We start from the raw sequence: 20,851 nt of genomic DNA, 5'->3' as shown, positions 1-20,851 counted from the left end.
GTATAACTTTTAATCTAGAGTTAGTGAGTATGAATTCAGCAACAAGAACAGAAATCACATGTTCATTCTTATAAGCTATAACATTTACTGGTAATCTAGATCAAACGAAGTATCGAGGACAAAATAATCTAAATACAGTTACCGTAATTACGGTAAAGTTGTAAATAAACAAAGTTTACTGGTTTATTCAGTCACCATCATCACAGTCATCTGAATCGTTGAATCCATCAAAATCCGAATAGTTATCATCGTCATTAAATAAAGTGAGCACGGCCTGCAGACGATCCTCGTTTATTTCCGAAGTGATATCGTCATCGTCGTCATCATCATCGCTGATATCCGTGTTGTTGCCTCCTTCCGCTGCATGATTACCGGTAGTAGTGTCATTGGTTTCATAAACAATGCCCGCTTTTCTAAATCCGTTTCGAATAGTATCTGGTGTTATTTTATCCCATGCTGAAGCCACCGACTTGCAGACTTCTGTTAAAGTTGCCCACTTCAGCCACCCCGTGGGTGTGTACTCGTGCGTGCCGCTCTGCATCCACTCCTCCCACTCCTTTCTAACAAAAGTCTTGATTGGATGATTCACTGCAATGTCAAGTGACTGCAGCTTACACATCAGGCCTCCAGGTATCACAGCGATGTGGGCACCAGTAGAATTAATGTAGGCCTGAACATTTTTTTCTTTGTGGGCAGCCAAAGCATTTATCTACCCACAATCTTATTACGTCGCAGTCCATCCATCCCTTCTTGTTGCAGTGCACAACCACACTGGTGGGCAGCTTTTCACAGGGCAGTGACCCTTTTGAAAATGACCATGGGCTTTAACTTAACCCCGCTAGCTGAGCAACCAAGAACTACTGTAAAACATGTTCTTTCATGCCCAGTTGTGGTGATGGCAACAGATTTATTACCTGTGGGGGCTACGGTTCTTGTCGCTGGAATGTCGAATGCCATTGGAATTTCATCCATGTTGATGACGTCCTTTGCAGTGATGACAAGTTCAGATATTTCTTTGGCGACAAAGTCACGGAAATCGATCAATTTTTGCTGCCAGTCATCCGGAAGTCGCTGGCCAACAGTTGTTCTCATTCGAACCGATAGTCCGTTCCTTTTCATAAATTTTGAGATCCATGTGAAGCCAGCTTTGAAGTCGGGTATTCCTCTTCCATTGGCAAGTAGTTTTGCCTTCATCTGAATTGCAACGGTAGAGACTGATTGATTTTGCTCCCTTCTCCCCAGAATCCACTGCTTCAAGTCATCCTCTAGCTGAGGCCATTTTGGTTTGGCCCCATGACGTGCCCGTTTTCGCAGATTGCATTTCTCCAGTTCCTTCTTATCTTTTCTCCATTCACACACCGATGTTTCTCCAACATCGAACTCTCTCGCTGCGGCTCGGTTGCCTATTTCCTCAGCTTTCGCAACGACTTTAAGCTTAAAGTCCGCTGTATATGTCTTTCGTCTCATTCCTGGCATTATGGCGTTTTAGAAAAAACTTTTTATCGGTAAATTTAATTGATAAACTCTACTAGATACCATATTTTCACGCATATAACGCGCGCGTTATACACGATTTTACAAACCATGCATAACAATGTGCGTTATAGGTGTGAGCATGTTTTACAACTTTTTTTTTATATAGTTCCCCCCCCCCCCAGATATCCGATTCACCCCGCTGGACCGCTCGCACCCCCACCCCGAAGGACCGCTCGCACTTGCACCCGGAAGGACCGCTCGCACCCCCACAGCCTCCCCACCCCCCACCCCATCATGGAGATGCTCCTACCGTTGTCCTGCTGCTTCCTCTGCCGGCGGTCCCGGCCCTTCTGTGAGCCCTGCGTCTGCTGCTTCCTCTTCCGGCGGTCCCGGCCCTTCTGTGAGCCCTGGTCTGCTGCTTCCTCTTCCGGCGGTCCCGGCCCTTCTGTGAGCCCTGCGCTGCTTCCTCTTCCGGCGGTCCCGCCCTTTCTCTGACGTCAGAGAAAGGGCGGGACCGCCGGAAGAGAAAGTAGCGCAGGCACAGGGCTCACAGAAGGGCCGGGACCGCCGGAAGAGGAAGCAGCAGACCAGGGCTCACAGAAGGGCTGGGACCGCCGGAAGAGGAAGCGGCAGACGTAGGGCTCACAGAAGGGCCGGGACCACCGGCAGAGGAAGCAGCAGCACAACGGTAGGAGCTTCTCCATGATGGGGGGGGTGGGGAGGCTGTGGGGGGTGCGAGCGGTCCTTCGGGGTGGGGGTGCAAGCGGTCCTGCGGGGGGGGGGGGTTGAATCGGATGTCGGGGGGGGGGGGCATCAGGCTTTCAGGGTGGGGACAGGACTTCAAGGGGGAGAGGAGAGTCGGGGCGGGCGAAAGGAGAGTCGGGGTGGCCAGAGGAGAGTCGGGGCGGGCGAAAGGAGTCGGGCGGCGACAGGAGAGTCGGGACGGGTTTGCGCGGTATATAAAAATTTCTTTACATAAATTTGTGTGCGCGTTTTACACAGGTGCGCAGTATATGAGTGAAAATACGGTAAATGCAGAATACCAATCTGAAGAGATCAAAATTAAAATGTGGGCTCTACATGCAGCACTAATGATCTTTTATAGGCTTACCCAATGGCTGGGATGCTGTTGTATAGGCAAAATACTATTCAATGGGTCACTGGGCAAATTACGGTACAGGGCCAGATAGACAACAGAACGAGATGAGGGGGACACGGCCACGGTGATCAAAAGCGCGCCGCGACAAAGGCCCGCCTTGGTGACAGGTCAAAAAGGCGCGCTGACAACCCAGCGCAGAAAACTGAGCGCAAGTATGCTCAGACCATCTTCTTTGTCTGTAGATAGTCGGCGCATGCTTACAGAGCTGGGAGCAGAGCGGCAATTCGGGGCAGAGCGGCAAGAGGAGAGTCGTGGCAGCAAGACATGAGCAGGGCGGCGATTCAGGGCAAAGCAGCGAGAGGAGAGTCGGGGCAGCAAGACATGAGCAGGGTAGCGATTCGGGGCAGAGCGGTGAGAGGAGAGTCGGGGTAGCAATACATGAGCAGGGCAGTGATTCGGGGCAGAGCAGCGAGAGGAGAGTCGGGGCAGCAAGACATGAGCAGGGCGGCGATTCGGGGCAGAGCGGCGAGAGGAGAGTCGGGGCAGCAAGACATGAGCAGGGCGGCGATTCGGGGCAGAGCAGCGAGAGGAGAGTCGGGGCAGCAAGACATGAGCAGTGCAGCGATTCGGGGCAGAGCGGCGAGAGGAGAGTCGGGGCAGCAAGACAGGAGCAGGGTGGCAATTCGGGGCAGAGGGCAGGGCGGCAAGAGGAGAGTCGGGGCGGCAAGGCAGGAGGTTTTAATTCAATGAGCAGCATGTGCGATATACGAGTGTGCGCGCTATATGGCAATTTATTTACATAAATGTTGTTTTCCCGCGCGCTATACCCGTGTGCGCGTTTTACACGGGTGCGCGTTATACGCATGAAAATACGGTATCTATTTTTTGTAAACGAACTGGGGTCCAAAAAATCCTATGCAATAAAAATAATCATGTTTACCTCATAGATGCTGACACTTTACATTTCAACCTCCAAGTCCAAATTTGTGGCCAACGAGATACAAAAATGTACTGTTTTATCTCGATGATCCAAATATTCCTAAGACTATTTATTGGCTTCTTATTTAGAAACTCCAAAATCAATTTGTACCACTGGGTAGCCTGATGTCCTACTAGATCTGTTTGGTAGCAAAGGATCTGCAAGCTGTAATAAGTTTTTTAATTTTTCCATTCAGGGAACCCACTCTGAATAGCCTGCTTCAACTGCAACTGCCTATATTGTTGAGATTTTAAAATGCAAATGATTGTTGCAGCCGTGAAAAATCAAGCAGTTTTCCATTAGACATAACGTCATCTAATGTCCAAATACCTGCCTGCATCCCATTCTTCCAGACAATCCCAGCACCACCTATTTGAATTTTGGAGTTTAACCATAAGGAATGCAAAGTAGATTTCATTATAGGAACATCTGTTAGTTTGTCAATAAATTTAATAGTTTTCCAAGTATCCAATAAAATTATGTTGTCCTTAGCATATCTAGGTAATCTGATACTTAGTACATGAGATAATCGCATAGGAGACATAATTTTCCATTTAAGATATAGCCAATCCAGCTGATGTTCCATGAGCTCAGGGAGGATCCAATACATACCTTGACGCATTATATAGGCTTGATGATACCTATAAAAATTGGGAAAATTTACCCCACCCTCGCAATTGGTTTTTTTAAGGATACTAAAGCAATTCTTGCAGTTTTCCCCAGCCAAATAAATTGTCAGCTTTTCATAAAAGGATCCTTGAAAATAAACTGGCAAAATGCTCGTTTGGTAGCAAACCACAGGCAAAATCATCATTTTGACCGTTTGAACTCTCCCCCACCAAGACAAATGTAGAGGGTTCCATTGCTCACACATTTCCGTGACCTTTATCAATAAGGACTTTTCATTTACTTTCATCGTTTCTTCCAATGTACTTTTTATCCAAATACCTAAATATTTTATACCATATTTTTCCAGATAAAAGGAAATGCATCAAATAATCCCTTTGCACAATGTACATTTAATGGATTTAATTTGTTAGATTTTTTATTATACCAATTATATACTCTGTTGTTAACATAGTCTTGTTCATCTCTCTTAAATTTTCTGATTTCATTTCTCTTAATGGATTCTTTTAATTTTTTGATGTTCTCTATTAATAATTGATGTGCATTGAATTCTTCTATCGTGCACTGTTCTTTTAATTTCAGAAGGGAAGTCTTATATTCAAGTTTTTGAATCGCTATATTTTTATTGCTTTTCTCAATATCAGTAACATTAGTTCGATGGAACATTTATTTAGAATCTTGTTCCATTTATCTTGAAACTCTTCATCGTCTCTGAAAACTTGTGGCTCTTTCAAAAGTCAAGCCAAAGATCTCAAAGAAAAATTTGTCGCCAGAGAGTACCCGTTAAACATAGTTAAGAAGGCTTACAAGAGAGCACTATATTACAATAGAGATTTCTTACTACGTCTGAGCAAGAAAAATTTTGAAGATGTGATGCAGACCTGTGTCCACATGGCACAGAGATATCCAACATTCTTAGAAAGTACTGGCCAATAGTATGGTCCAACACTGTTTTTCAAGACTTTGATTTGAGAATTGCATTCTCTAGACAACAAAATCTAAAAGAATTATTGAGTCCAGCAAGTCCGAGAACAAACAGTAGATTCAGTGACATATTGGGACATTACAAATGTCATGCGTGTTCCATCTGTGATCTTACTCTACAAATTAAATCTTTCATTAATCCTGTAGATAAAAAAAAAAAAGAGTATGTTCTTTGCCAGTTCTCTCTAATTGCAAGACTACGTTTATCATTTATGTCATTCTGTGCCCTTGTATGAAAATCTATGTGGGAAAGTCAATTAGATTTTTACATACAAGAATGACAGAACATAAGTCTAATTTAAAATTAAACAAGATTTCAGAACTGCTAGTGGAAAACTGTTTGGATTTGAACCATAAAGCACAGTTACTTACCGTAACAGGTGTTATCCAGGGACAGCAGGCAGATATTCTTTACGCATGGGTGACGTCACCGACGGAGCCCACGGTACGGACCTTTTTACTAGAAAGTTCTAGTTGGCCGCACCGCGCGTGCGCGAGTGCCTTCCCGCCCGACGGAGGAGAGCGTGGTCCCCAGTTAGTATAAGCCAGCTAAGAAGCCAACCCGGGGAGGAGGGTGGGACGTAAGAATATCTGCCTGCTGTCCCTGGATAACACCTGTTACGGTAAGTAACTGTGCTTTATCCCAGGACAAGCAGGCAGCATATTCTTTACGCATGGGTGACCTCCAAGCTAACAAAGAGGGAGGAGGGATGGTTGGCCATTAGGAAAATAAATTCTGAAGTACAGATTGGCCGAAGTGCCCATCCCGTCTGGAGAAAGCATCCAGACAGTAGTGAGTAGTGAATGTGTGAACTGAGGACCAGGTGGCCGCCTTGCAGATTTCCTCAATGGGTGTGGAACGGAGGAAAGCAACAGAAGCGGCCATAGCTCTTACCCTGTGGGCCGTGACAGCGCCGTCTAGTGACAGACCGGCCCGAGCGTAACAGAACGCGATGCAAGCTGCAAGCCAGTTGGATAGCGTCCGTTTAGAGACCGGTCGACCCAAACGATTTGGGTCGAAGGTCAGGAAGAGCTGAGGGGACAAGCGGTGAGCCCTTGTACGATCAAGATAGTAAGCCAGGGCACGCTTGCAGTCAAGACTGTGCAATGCCTGTTCTCCGGGATGTGAATGAGGTTTCGGGAAGAAAACAGGCAACACAATGGACTGGTTGAGGTGAAAAGCTGAGACCACCTTTGGAAGGAACTTTGGATGGGTGCGCAGAACCACCTTGTCATGGTGAAAAATAGTGAACGGTGGATCGGCAACCAGTGCATGAAGCTCACTAACCCTCCTGGCAGAGGTGATGGCAATAAGGAAAAGAACCTTCCATGTCAGAAATTTGAGCGAAGTTGTGGCAAGCGGCTCAAAGGGAGGTTTCATGAGGGCAGATAAAACCACATTCAGGTCCCAGACGACCGGAGGAGGCTTCAGAGGTGGTTTGATGTTGAAGAGGCCCCTCATGAATCGGGAAACCAGAGGGTGAGCCGTGAGAGGTTTTCCTAAGACAGGTTCATGAAAAGCCGTGATGGCACTGAGATGGACTCTGATAGAGGTAGACTTGAGGCCTGCGTTGGACAGGGAGAGCAAGTAGTCCAGAACAGTTTCCACCGCTAAAGAGGTGGGATTGTGATGATGACGGAGGCACCAAGAGGAGAACCTGGTCCACTTCTGATGGTAACATTGGAGGGTGGTCGGTTTCCTGGAGGCGTCCAAAATGAGACGGACAGGCTGAGACAGATTTCCTGAAGAGGTCAGCCCGAGAGAAACCAAGCTGTCAGGTGGAGCGAAGACAGACTGGGATGAAGTAGAGACTGATGTTGCTGTGTAAGTAGAGTAGGAAACACAGGCAGAGGAATGGGATCCCTGGAGCTGAGCTGAAGCAGGAGGGAGAACCAGTGTTGACGAGGCCACCGGGGAGCTATGAGGATCATGGTGGCTCCGTCCCTGCGGAGTTTGGATAAAGTCCGCAACATCAGAGGCAGAGGAGGAAAGGCATAGAGGAACCGATCCGTCCAGTCGAGAAGGAATGCATCCGGGGCCAGACGATGAGGAGAGAAGAGTCTGGAGCAGAACTGGGGCAGCTGATGGTTGTGAGGAGCTGCGAATAGGTCCACCTGCGGAGTGCCACAGCGAGCAAAGATGGAGTGGAGCGTGGGAGGGTCCAAAGTCCACTCGTGAGGTTGAAGGATGCGGCTGAGATTGTCGGCCAGGGAGTTCTGTTCGCCCTGGATGTAGACAGCCTTGAGGAAGAGACTGCGGGCCGTGGCCCAGGTCCAAATGCGAAGAGCCTCCTGACAAAGGAGGCGAGATCCGGTGCCGCCCTGTTTGTTGATGTAGTACATGGCAACTTGGTTGTCCGTGCACAGGAGCAGAACCTGAGGGCAAAGAAGGTGCTGGAAGGCCTTGAGAGCATAGAACATGGCTCGTAGTTCCAGGAAATTGATGTGATGAAGACGCTCCTGCGGGGTCCAAAGACCTTGGGTGCGTAGGTCTCCCAGGTGAGCTCCCCATGCATAAGGGGAGGCATCCGTGGTGATGGTCATGGAATGCGGGGGCAGATGAAAAAGAAGGCCCCTGGAAAGATTTGAGGAGTTCAACCACCATTGTAGAGATTGCTGAAGAGACGATGTCACAGAGATGGGATGAGAAAGAAGATTCGAGGTCTGCGACCATTGGTTGGCCAGAGTCCATTGAGGTGTCCTGAGGTGGAGTCGTGCCAGGGGAAGCACATGCACCGTCGAGGCCATGTGGCCCAGGAGGACCATCATCTGTCTGGCAGAAATGGAGTGATGAAGGAGCACCTGACGACACAGGCGGAGCAGGTTCCGCTGACGGTCGGAGGGGAGAAACGCCCTCATTAGTGTGGTGTCGAGAACTGCTCCAATGAACTGAAGGCGCTGCGTGGGAAGCAGATGCGACTTGGGGTAGTTGATCTCGAACCCCAGGAGGTGGAGGAGAGAGATGGTCTGATGAGTGGCTTGTAGTACAAGCGGAGACGTAGGTGCTTTCACCAACCAATCGTCCAAGTAGGGAAACACCTGGAGGTTGTGAGACCTGAGGAAGGCCGCCGCCACAATGAGGCATTTGGTGAACACCCTGGGTGATGAAGCGAGGCCAAAAGGTAGCACTTTGTACTGATAATGGCGATGGTGCACCTGGAATCTTAGGTAGCGACGTGAAGCTGGATTGATTGGTATGTGAGTGTAGGCCTCTTTGAGGTCCAGGGAACATAGCCAGTCGTTCTGAGAGAGATGAGGGTAAAGCGTGGCAAGGGAGAGCATTCTGAACTTCTCCTTGACAAGACATTTGTTGAGGTCCCTGAGATCGAGAATGGGACGTAGGTCTCCTGTCTTTTTTGGAACCAGAAAGTAACGGGAGTAGAATCCCCGGCTCCTTTGTTCCAGAGGTACTTCTTCGATGGCATTGAGGAGAAGGAGGGATTGGACCTCCCTCAGGAGGAGGGGGGTTTGAGTTGAAAGAGAAGCAGACTCTACGGGAGGATTGTCTGGTGGAAGAGTCTGGAAGTTGAGAGAGTAGCCGTGGCGGATGATGTTGAGGACCCACTGGTCCGATGTGATGACCTCCCAACGGCTGAGAAAAATGTGGAGCCTGCCTCCGATTGGTTGAGGGAGAGGCAATGAGGGTGGAAGACTGGCTAAGCCCTGGAGAGAGGAGTCAAAAGGGCTGAGAAGGTTTGGCAGGAGGAAGAGGCTTGGCAGGTTGATTAGACTGTGCACGAGCCTGGTTGTGGTGTTGTTGGCGAGCCCGCCTAGGTTGCTGTGAAGGCGGGTTAAGCGGCCTAGCGGAGAACCTGCGCTGGTATGAAGACTGTGGTTTGTAAGGCCGAGCAGGAGGGGCCTTCTTCTTTGGTTTAATGAGAGTATCCCATCTGGTCTCATGGGCGGAGAGTTTTTGTGTGGTGGTATCCAGAGACTCTCCGAACAATTCGTCTCCCATACATGGGGCGTTGGCTAGTCGGTCCTGATGGTTGACATCCAGATCAGAGACCCTGAGCCAGGCCAGGCGGCGCATGGCCACAGCGATGGCAGATGCACGAGAGGTGAGCTCAAAGGAGTCATAGATGGAGCGCACCATAAATTTTCTAAGTTGAAGCAGGCTGGAGATGTGCTGCTGGAATAGTGGGACCTTGTGCTCCGGCATGTACTTTTGCATGGCGGAGAGTTGCATTACCAGATGTTTCAGGTAGAATGAAAAGTGGAAAGAGTAATTGTTTGCCCTGTTGGCAAGCATGGCATTCTGGTAGAGCCGCTTGCCAAACTTGTCCATAGTTTTGCCCTCCCTGCCAGGAGGGGTAGAGGCATATACACTGGAGCCTTGAGTCTTTTTTAAAGTGGACTCAACCAGGAGAGATTCATGGGGCAGCTGGGGTTTATCAAATCCCGGGATTGGAATAACCCTGTAAAGGCTATCCAGTTTACGGGGTGCCCCAGGGACAGTTAATGGATTTTCCCAATTTTTATAAAAAGTTTCCCGTAGGATGTCATGCACGGGTAACTTCAGGAACTCCTTAGGAGGTTGGTCGAAATCTAATGCCTCCAGGAAAGCTTGTGATTTCTTGGAATCGGATTCCAGAGGCAAAGATAAGGCCCCCGATAACTCCCTGAGGAATTTTGAAAAAGAAGATTGCTCAGGTTTAGATGTGGTATCGGGGGCCGAGGGCTCTTCGTCCGACGACGATGCATCCTCCTCGGTACCGAGGGGAGATTCCTCCCAGAGGTCCGGGTCTCTGACATCGGTGTGTGCGTGCCGAGAGACTGGAGTGGAAGGCTCGGTATGATGAGCTTTAGACCGAGACTTGCCTGAGCGTACCGAGACGGTACCGGGGGATGAAGACCTGTGTCTGTCTCGGTCCCGGGAAGAACGGTGCCGGTCAGGTTCGCGGGAAGACCGGTGTTCCGCTCGGTCCCGAGGAGGATCGGATGTCGTCAGAGCGACGGCCTCGGCATGGGCATGGATATGCGGTGCCGAGAGAATGGGCATGGAGGGGTCCATAGGTACCGATGGCGTGGATACCGGTTGGACGGTGTGGGGCTCGGGCCGGTCTGGTACCGAAAGCAGCGGTGCCAGGATAGAGGGCAAGAGCTGTTTAAGTTGCGTTTGGAGTTGTTCCTGCAACTTATCCTGGAGGATGGCCGCAATGCGGTCATCCAGGGGTGGCACCGGAACCACTTTTTTCTGCTTTGGTTCCATGGGTGCCGCTCTACGCTCCGGCGATGAGGAGGCCGATGACGAGGCACTCACCGATATCGGAGCGGAGCGCTTTTTAGTTCGGCGTGGAGCCGAAAGAGCCGGTGTCGCCACCAAGGTGGGAGGGCGCTCAAGGGTGGAAGGCTTCTTAGCCGGCTTACCTGGCGCCGGTGGCGCCGATGTAATGTCAGGCGGTGTCGAGGTGGTCGGTGCCGACTTCGATGGTGCCGCAGTTGAAGAAGTCGAGTCCATAGTCGGGCCGGTGCCGAACAGCAGACTTTGCTGGATTTGGCGATTCTTCAAAGTGCGTTTTTTAAGAGTGGCACAGCGGGTGCACGAGTCCGCCCGATGCTCCGGTCCCAAACACTGTAAACACCAATTGTGTGGGTCAGTGAGGGAGATCGGGCGTGCACACCGCTGGCACTTCTTAAAACCGGGCTGCGGGGGCATGAATGGAAACACGGCCTCCGCAAAATCAAACCCCGAGGCCTGGATCGTGACAACAGGCCCCGCCGGGGCAAAGACAAAAAACGAAACAAAAAGAAAATATTTTTTTTTTTTTTTTTTTGGAAATGAAACAAAAATGAACCCGAAGGTAAATAAAACGAAAAAAGAACGCGAGCGGGAAGGCAAAAAGAGGATTTCAATCGGAGTTGAAAAACGCACGTCTTCTTCGCTCCGCGGAAACGAAAAAACTGGGGACCACGCTCTCCTCCGTCGGGCGGGAAGGCACTCGCGCACGCGCGGTGCGGCCAACTAGAACTTTCTAGTAAAAAGGTCCGTACCGTGGGCTCCGTCAGTGACGTCACCCATGCGTAAAGAATATGCTGCCTGCTTGTCCTGGGATAAATTCACGGACCTGAAACGTACAGTGATTGACGTTGAACCAACTAGAGAACGAGGAGGCCATAGAGAAAAACATTTACTTCAAAGAGAAGCTAAGTGGATTTTTAGGTTAGGTTCTCTTACCCGTGCAGGACTCAATATGTTAAATTGGAGTGTCTTCTTCTAATCCTATACTGAGCATGAAATTCATGCTCTGTTGTTTTCATTAGTCTGTTTTCTGGTATCTTATGCGCATGTCTGGTTGCTACCAACAACAAAAGTTTAATTTTCCCGTGCGAGCGCTGCTAGTTAAATAGAACATGTGCCGGCATCTCTTTTCCTTAATGGACTCCTAGTCAGAGTAACGCTAGCGTTAAGCAGTGGATTTTCCTGAGTCAAGTAAGTCTAAGTTGTGGTTTTTAACATTGCAGCGTTGTGGGTCTGATATTTCTTACTTGGCTGTTTCTTTTTGTTACAGATATCCACTTTATTTCTGACCCTTGATGAAGCCTAAGACGGAGGCAAACGGGTCCCGTCGGGGATGGGGATTGAATACAGCAGTTATCAGGCGCTAGCAGGCGTAGACTAAGATAAGTCCCACTGTGTTTGTTAAGTAATTCTTAAGATGAATGAGTTTTACATATTTAAATGAATAAGTTATTGGGTTGAAAAGAAAATTTAAAAAGCTAAATAAGAAGACTGAATTAAAAAACACAGAAAATTTATTTAAAAATTATAAGTGAAAAATAGTGAATTAGGAGGTTTTTTGAATCGATGATAGACATTGAAACCCCTATTAAAAAAAAAACAAAAACGAACGTATACTATCCTAAATAAGAAGATTGAATTAAAAAACACAGAAAATTTATTTAAAAATTATAAGTGAAAAATAGTGAATTATCAGGTTTTTTGGATCGATGATAGACATTGAAACCCCTAAAAAAAAAAACCACGAACGTATACTATCCTTAGTTGAGGGTTTGTGGGGTTACTGAGACCTTTTTCCTCTGTTTTAATTACCTATCTTTGGCTTACACAAAGAGGTTGTGTATTTTTGGGTTATCAAGCCTGAACTGTCCCAGCCGCTAAAGCAGGCAAAAGCCGGCATCAGCTGCGAAAGAAAACAGTTGATATGAAATCCCTCCGTGGGCAGCAGGGGAAGACAGGGGTTCCCTGCAAACCGCTGCTGGCTTGCATGGCACTAGCAGCGGGAAGCCCTGTTTTCAGGCCAGCTGCGAGTGCCTCGCGTCTGAACAAAATTGAGCACCTCTTCTGAGAAGTGCTCAACTGCTCCATATGCGACATAGCTAGTTGAAAAATACAGTAAAATACAGCAATTTTAAAGGGAAAACAACCCTTCAAACCGGCACTACCTCAGAATTTTTTAACAGAACAGACTCTCCACTGACTCTCAAAGCAGTATGGCTTGCTTGAATTAGGGGGCAAGGCTTACTGCTGAGGCACCTCTAAAAAAAATGTTGGGGAGGTGGAAGAAAGGGGGGAGAGGGACCCAGCACGAGACCCACCGGGTTAGACACCTCTGAGGTTGGACGGACCCCCAAACAGGGCCCACCCAAGCTCAATTCGGCATAAAACAGGGACCAGGATCCCTAAATAAATTCCAAACAGCCCTACCAAGGGAGATGGGTACAGCTCCTCACACCTGCTGAGAATGAAAGAAGACTGATAGGAATAGGGAAAGTCACCTATTATGTACTATTCCAGTTTTGTTTCAATCTCCACCTGCTGGACTGATAGGAATAGGGAAAGGCACCTATTATGTACTATTCCACAGTTTTGTTTCAGTCTCCACCTGCTGGTCATGATAAGATATATATACCCGCTTGTAAGATACCTAGACCTCATCTGAAGTACTGTGTACAATTCTGGAGGCCACACTACCGTAAGAATGTGCTGAGAGTTGAGTCGGTTCAGAGAATAGCCACCAGGATGGTCTTGGGGCTCAAGGATCTCACGTACGAGGAAAGGCTGGACAGACTGCGGCTAAACTCTCTCGAAGAACGCAGGGAGAGGGGAGACATGATCGAGACATTTAAGTATATCACTGGTCGTGTAGAGGTGGAAAATGATATTTTCTTTCTTAAAGGAATCTCGGCCACAAGAGGGCATCCGCTGAAACTCAAGGGGCGGAAAATTTCATGGCGACACCAGGAAGTATTTTTTCACAGAGAGAGTGGTTGACCATTGGAACAAGCTCCCAGTACAGGTGATCATGGCCAACAGCGTGCCTGATTTCAAGAATAAGTAGGATGCCCACGTCGGATCTCTACGAGGGCAGTGTAAAGGTATCGCCACCTGAGTGTGATCTCTAGGAGGGTAGTTAGGGAGGGTTAATAGAGTGGGCAGACTTGATGGGCTATAGCCCTTTTCTGCCGTCATTTTCTATGTTTCTATACCAGTCTGGAGAGTTACTAAAATTCCCTGCAAACTTAGAAACACTTCAAAAAAAAAAAAGAAAAGAAACAGTAAGTAAAATACAAATACACAATTCAAAATCATATCAAATATATGGCGAGCTAACAGGCACAAATTCAAACGAAGTTGAAAGCGCACTTCTTCGCTCCACGGAGAACTGAGGTACCGCGAGCCTATGTTGGGAAGGAAGGCACTCGTGCATGCACGGTGCGGACAGTCACGACATTTCTTAAAATTTGAAGTGATAGTTCACTTTCAGACTATCCGTATCAGGCTCCATGAATAACGTCACTCATATGTGAAAATATGCTGCCTGCTTGTCCTACGATAATGGTGCATACACTATGTGCAAATAAGAAAAATGTGCACTAGTCTTAACCATATTCATTTTGAAACAAAAAAACAAAGCCATGAACATATTCTGGCTGCCTAACCCCCAATAATAAGCAGGCTCAGATTTCTGAAATTAGAAACCAGAGTTAAAAAAACAAAGAGTGAAAGAACAAGTTTGATTTAACAATGATTACAGCAGCAATCAATACAAACTGTGAAAACTACACATTTTATAAGAAATGGAAAAAAAGCACGCCTTTACCAGATATATTTAAAGCATTGAAGGCCACTTTTGTCTTGGCTATATTGCTCATCTCATGTATATTTTTCTCACACTCTGACTCCACAGCACAGGGTAGATTGGAAGTATCATCATTGGAGAAGTTGATTTTAACAAATAATTCTGACAGTTTCCCAGAGGTAGGCTGATTATCTTTTTCTGTCACATTATGTAAAGACATACATGGAACCCTCATAGCCATGTCTGTGAATCTAAAAAGGAACAAATTTTAATTTATATAGTATTATCATAGAAAAAGTATCCTAGAATGTTTCACAGTCAAGACAAAAATGAAAGATTAGGTTCTTATTTGGACAATCTTCTTTTAATCTCCTGTGAGAATATGTTGCCTGCTTGTCTTGGAATAATGACTGACATCTTCTGGTTTGAGGGCAACTATCCATCTGTTCAGGACCTCTGCTCCCATTACACTGGAATATACACTGGTATATACTCAAATATAAACCAGGATTTGGGGGCCAAGGGGGTCCCAGTTTATATTCAGGTCACCCCCCAGTGACCACCCGAAACCCTCTCGGACTTCCTGCAGCCTGCCTCAGGCCGGGACAGGAGGGTTCCCTCCTGTCTCCTGCCCCGGCCAACACTAATAATTACCATCCTCCCTCACGTACCTGTTCCCTGGTGGTCCAGTGTGTATCACACACTGAAATTCTTTGTAAAGGTAGTAGCCAGCGGCGTATCTGGGCCTGCATGCAGGAGCGAGCTTTTTGTGCTCCCGGCCAGTCCTGCACCACTTCTTGATAGGCTGCCGCAAGTTCTCATGGTATTTGCAGTTCTCGCGGCAGCCTATCAAGGAGCGGTGCAGGACTGGCTGGGAGCACGAGAACTAGAAGGCCTTGAGCATACGCAGATGCTCAAGGCCCAGCACAAGCAACAGGGAGGATCTTCAGGCACCAGCACCAGCATGTCCTGTGCGTTGGTGCTGGTGCCAGAGTGGGGTGAGCGATTGTGTTTGGGTGGGTGAGTGGGGGATGCCGGATCGTGGCAGTGGGGGGGGGGGGGCTGATGCGGGGGAGGGGATGCCAGATCGCAGGGGGGGGCTCGCAAATCAAGGCAAGCTCGGTTTCACAGGTGCGGATTTTGCAAATGTTTTGCTCGTCTTGCAAAACACTCGCAAACCGCAGCACTCGTAAACCGAGTTTGACTGTATATGGAATGCATCTGGTCTGGGCTTCAATGATGGTATTTTTAAACACCCATGACCAATTTAAAGTCTTAACCTTTGTAGCTGATCCTTTTAGCATCTTTTTAACCATTTTCTCATTTTATTGTAGTCATACTTTTGAAAATTAAATGATGCTACAGATTTCCTTAGAGACTTCACTCCAGATATCAGCTCATATTTGACACGTTATGATCACTGTTTCCTACCGGATCCCAACACAGTTACCTCTCATAAAATACCCTGCATTCCACTAAGGACTAAATCTAAAATAGCTCCCCCTCTTGGCAGTACTTGGACAAGCTGCTCCAAGAAGCATTTAGTATATCTAGAATGTTACTTCCCTAACACTCCCTGATGTAAAATGATGTAACATTTATCCAATCAATATTGGGGTAATTTAAATCGCCTATATACTGTTGCCCAATTTGCCAGCTTTCTTAATCTCTGAAAACATTTCTTCATACATTTGTTCATTCTGTCCTGGTGGATTGTGTAGATCTTCTCTTCACACATTGAATTTCTATCCATAATGATTCCACACTGCTATCTATTTCATGTAGAATGTTTGATTCAATTCTCTTTCACATATAGCACAACCCTGGTAATACAGTGTCCCACTGATTGTCCTCCTTCCACCAGGTCTCTGAGATGCTTATTATATTTACCTCTTCATTTAGCGATATATACTCCAACTCTCCCAACTTATTCTTTATGCTTCTAGCATTTGCATATAGACACTTCAAATTGTGTTTTCTCCTTGCATCTACAAGCTGCTTAGAAGTTGATAGGGATAATTTGCATTCTTTACACTGCCCTTACCTTAAACATTCCTGACTTTTTCCCATTATTAAAACCTCTCCTAGGATTCTGTAAACATCCCATTTCAGAAGTATCCTTCAAGGATATTCCACACCAAATCATCTACTTTTGGGAGACTGGTTCCCCCCCCTACTTTAGTTTAAAAGCTGTTCTCTCTCTTTTTAAATGTGCCAGCAGCCCAGCTCCATCCCAGTTAAGGTGGAGTCAATCCTTTCGGAACAGGCACCCCCTTTCCCAGAATGTTGCCCAGTTCCTAACAAATCTAAATCCCTCATCTCTGCACCATCATCTCAACTATGCCTGCCTCAAGTCCTGTGCATGGAATGGGGAGTCTCTCCAAAAATGCTACCCTGATGGATCAGCTTTCTATCTATTGTAAAAGCCTAAACCCCTCCCCCCCCCCTTTTTTATTTTGTTATCACCAGCCATGGCAGTAAAAGCTCCAATGCTCATAGAATTCCTAGGAGCATCTGAACTAATACTGCCATGGCCAGCAATAAAAAAGCATAACCCGGCTTCATAAAAGGGGACCTAAATTTGGCTTCTAGAACCTCCTTCATACATTTTCCTATATCACTAGTATCCAAACTTAGCAAGTCAGCAGGCTCCTGCAGCACAAGAGATGGGAAGCTGGGTAATCCCTGCTGCACAAGGGATTACAGGGAAGGAAGGGAAGCTGGGCAAGGATCCTTGCTGCACAAGGGATGGGAGGGAAGGAAGGAAGGGAAGCTGGGCAAGGGTCCTGCTGCACAAGGGATAGGCGGGAGGGTAGGACAAAAGCTGCACATGTGGGGGAAAGAAAGGAAAGAGGAAGAATTGGGATGAAGGAGAGGGAGAGAGAGATGATCATGTATATACCCCAAAAATAAGACCCAGTGCCTTTCTTGGGCCTAAAATTAATATAAGACACTGTCTTATTTTCGAGGAAACACGGTATCTATATTTCTAATAAATGAATCACCAGCTACAATAGCTGTCCTAACCTTTCCCTCCTAAGCAGAAGCCCTTGATGATACATACCTGGTGCGAGAGGAAAAAGAGTTGCTGAGTTTGTGTTGCTCATATTTTTAAGGCAGATATTTGTAAAATGGCTAACAAAAACATGTGCATTCCTGCATGTCTTCTTAGGTATTTTATACAAGGCTCCTAATTCAGCAGAGCCTTTTGAAAATTAAATGCCAGAATAGAGTACATTCTTACCTAAATTTCTCAGTTCGAAGTGTTCTATGTAAAATAAAATAGGCCTTCACATGCTTTACAATTCTGAAACTGCATACAGACCAAAAATATTTTACACCAAATAATACAAAAGCTGAAGAGCATTAATACAATATTTGTTCAAAAGGTTTATTTTTCCTGCATAATTAACAATGCATCAAATGTGTGCACGCACCATTGCGCCAAAACCTTTCAAAATCACCTACACTTCCTTGGTTCATTTTGCATAGACGTTAAATTACCTGTATTCTTGATCATCGCTCCAACATACTGTACTGTTTCCACTTAAACGTTCACTGCTCCTCTGATTATTTGTTATGGAAAGAAAATCTGGACAATTCTGTCAAAGACAAAGTAGAAGGAGCAAAAACGTAAAATTATTTTTACAATCAAAGAATACATAAAAATGCCAAAACAAATTGACATATTGGGGAAACCAACCAATTTCTGAAAGCTTTATAAAAGCATCTTTTCAAGGCAATGAAAACAATGATTGAAAAAGCCCCTATATTTGGACCCTACAAATATAGTAACAACCAATTGCACAAGAACAGGCTGTGTTGATAGCTAGTACTACTTCCCCATCCAATACTCATACTACTACCATAGTACTGAATGCTACTTGGCCATATCCTATTTTAGCATGAAAGAAGGTTAATATGTTATTTCACCCTACTAAGTGAGAATAGTGGCCTAGTGGTTAGAGATGCTGCCTCAGCACTCTGAGATGGAGGGTTCAATCCCAGCACCACTCCTTGTGACCCTGAACAAGTCATTTAACCCTCCATTGCCCCAGGTACCATAATTAGATTGTGAGCCCACTAGAACAGAATGAAAAAATTGTATACTGCCCTGAAAATCTCCAGGATAGAGTGGTATATCAAATGTATACCTATGTATAGAGTGGTATATCTATAACAGACATTTAATCAGAATCTCCATTCCTTGAGTCCTGTTAGACCAAATCAGATGAATGGAATATGCTCCCCAACAAGCAGATGGATGCAGAGAACAGACATTTCAGTGACATCACCAGTACAAGGTGTAGTACAGCCCTAGAACTTTCCAGGATGGCCGCCAGTGCTGTTGAGCACTTTACATCGGGACAGGCAATCCCACAGCCACCTGAGCCCCCAGCCAGCTGGAGAAGGTCCTTGCCGGGAGCTTTAAATTGCCAGTGAGCCGCGGTACACAGCCGGGAGCTGAAGGGGCGTGGCTAAAGTGGCACAACACGCCCCTTCGGAGCCCAAGAGGAGCAGGGAGCAGTTTAATATCGAATCCTACTACTATGGGCAAAAGGAAAGCCAAAGTAATTCCACCTACTTTGATGACAGGCCCAATGGATCGTCATCTTATGGCTCCTGTTTTGCCACATGTGAAAGAGCAGGTAACTGTAGATATTCAAACTGCATCGTTATCCTCAACCACTATATTCTGTTGGGACAGTAGATTCTCCCTCTCAAATTGTGGGAGCAGTCTCATCTCCACAACTATCTTTATTATCTGGACTGGAGATATCAAGTCAATCTTTAATGGGAGCTAAAGGTCTGACCCCTGTGCAGATGGTTAAAGGGCCAGACTCTGATGCTCTCCCTAAAGATAAAGGGATCACGCTAAATGATGAATGGCTAAGTGTTAACAGAATAGTCAACTATTTTGAACTTATGTCAATTTTCATCTGATATCACAGTAAAAATTAATGAGCATGAAGTTAAATTTGGTGAAACAGCAAATAAGATAGAAAAATTAGAACAAGGGGTAAACACTGTTCTTTAACTGCCGGTCCGTGGACCGGTGCCGGCCCGCAGAAAATTTCTGCTGGTCCGTGCAGGGCCGGCGAGATTGATTAACTTCAATTTCCTACCGGTCCGCACAAGGTCTTCTGGGCCAGACTGCAGCCACAAGGATCACCGCACCCCTGTGAGAGGACACCCGGTGCAGCACGCACCCTATCATGGGCCATGAGGAAAAGACGTACAGAAGTTCTCCTCTGGGCCAAGGTTGAACCAGAGTGTCGATTCCTTCACTGCAAACCTCACTTCGGCGACTGAAGAACCTGTCTGCCTTCCTGTGCTTTGAAGACGCCATCAGATCGAAGGTGGGACAACTCCAGCGGCACACTATGGCCTTGAATGCTAGCCCAGACAAGGACCATTCTCCCTGGTCCAGAGTCTGACTGAGAAAGTCTGCCTGAATGTTGTCTACGCCAGCCCCATGAGCCACGGACAAGCCAACAGATGACGCTCTGCCCAAGCAAAGAGCATCCGAGCCTCCAAACCCAGCAGGTGACTCCTCATGCCTCCTTGACAGTTGACATAGGCAACAGCCGTCACATTATCCAAGAACACACAGACGGCCTTCCAGTGGAGACTCCCTTGAAATCTCAGCAGAGCTAACCAGATCGCTCGCGGCTCCAGTTGATTGATCGACCATCTATTCTTCCTCGCCGTCCAGGTGCCCTGGACAGGTAGAGACATGCAAACTGCTCCCTATCCAGAGAGACTCGCATCCATATTGTGTATTCTGTCCCCGTCCTTAGAGAAATTGTACAAAGACGACATGTGCCCTAAAAGCCGTGTAAGTATGTGTTTGGAATTTTCCATCTCATCACATGGTCTTAAATTTATGGATAAAATTTATGAATAAAAAACTATTCAGAGAGAAAGGGTGGGAGTCTGCTCCAGAAGGCCTGTTCCTGTTTTGGTCCCCTTCCTCTGCTGGGTGCATGAGCTGTTTCACAAAGAGAATCAGTACTTGGGGTAATGTATAGTTTCCTTTGATCTAATTGAAAGATTTAGCTACATTTATAGAAAGAAACCAGAAACCAGTTTATTTGTAGGTTAGATATACAAAGAATAAGAGTTTCACTGTAATGTCAAGCTGTAATATATTTGTGAAACTTCCAGTTGTACATTAACTCACTGTGCTAGTTCAATTTTTCCTTGTAATTATCAAATTAATTTTTTAATTAAACTAATTTGATTATTTAAGTTCATTTCTGATTTCCACAGTCATGTTTGGGTTTCAGTTTCCTGACATTAATTCTGCAATAAAAATCAGACCTCTGGATAAACATAGCATAAGAAATAAAGTTCATATCCTTAAGGTATAAAATTACAAAAACATTGGTTTTATCCTCAACATGTTTATTTCCATACATGTGGTTAACATCAATTTTGATGCTTCAATTAATTTTATGTTTTGATATTTTATTCCTAATAAATTTTTGAATCTGATAATTCCTGTGACGGAAAACTGTTGGTGTCAAAGTATCCTGTGCAACTTACAACTAGCCAGATGACCATTCTTTCATATATCTGTTAAGTGTCTTCCATTCTACTTATTACCTCTTTTTTTCACCCCTATGAACTGGGTATCGA

General features: G+C 46.2%; 1 protein-coding gene across 3 annotated transcripts in view; it reads right to left on the bottom strand.

Moving 5' to 3' along the window:
* The window catches only part of LOC117361634, a 156,343-nt gene that overhangs the window by 56,318 nt on the left and 79,174 nt on the right, over positions 1–20,851 (bottom strand). For all 3 annotated transcript variants that reach the window (XM_033947254.1, XM_033947253.1, XM_033947255.1), the window contains 2 exons: positions 17,714–17,811; positions 14,231–14,460 (listed from right to left, as the gene is read on the bottom strand). In XM_033947254.1, coding sequence (XP_033803145.1) covers positions 14,231–14,460; positions 17,714–17,811 — 328 coding nt within the window. The remainder of the gene's footprint in view (positions 1–14,230; positions 14,461–17,713; positions 17,812–20,851) is intronic.

This window comes from Geotrypetes seraphini, chromosome 5 (assembly GCF_902459505.1).
Source record: "Geotrypetes seraphini chromosome 5, aGeoSer1.1, whole genome shotgun sequence".
NCBI classification, from domain to species: Eukaryota; Metazoa; Chordata; class Amphibia; order Gymnophiona; family Dermophiidae; genus Geotrypetes; species Geotrypetes seraphini.
This window is presented reverse-complemented; position numbering and strand designations above follow the sequence as displayed.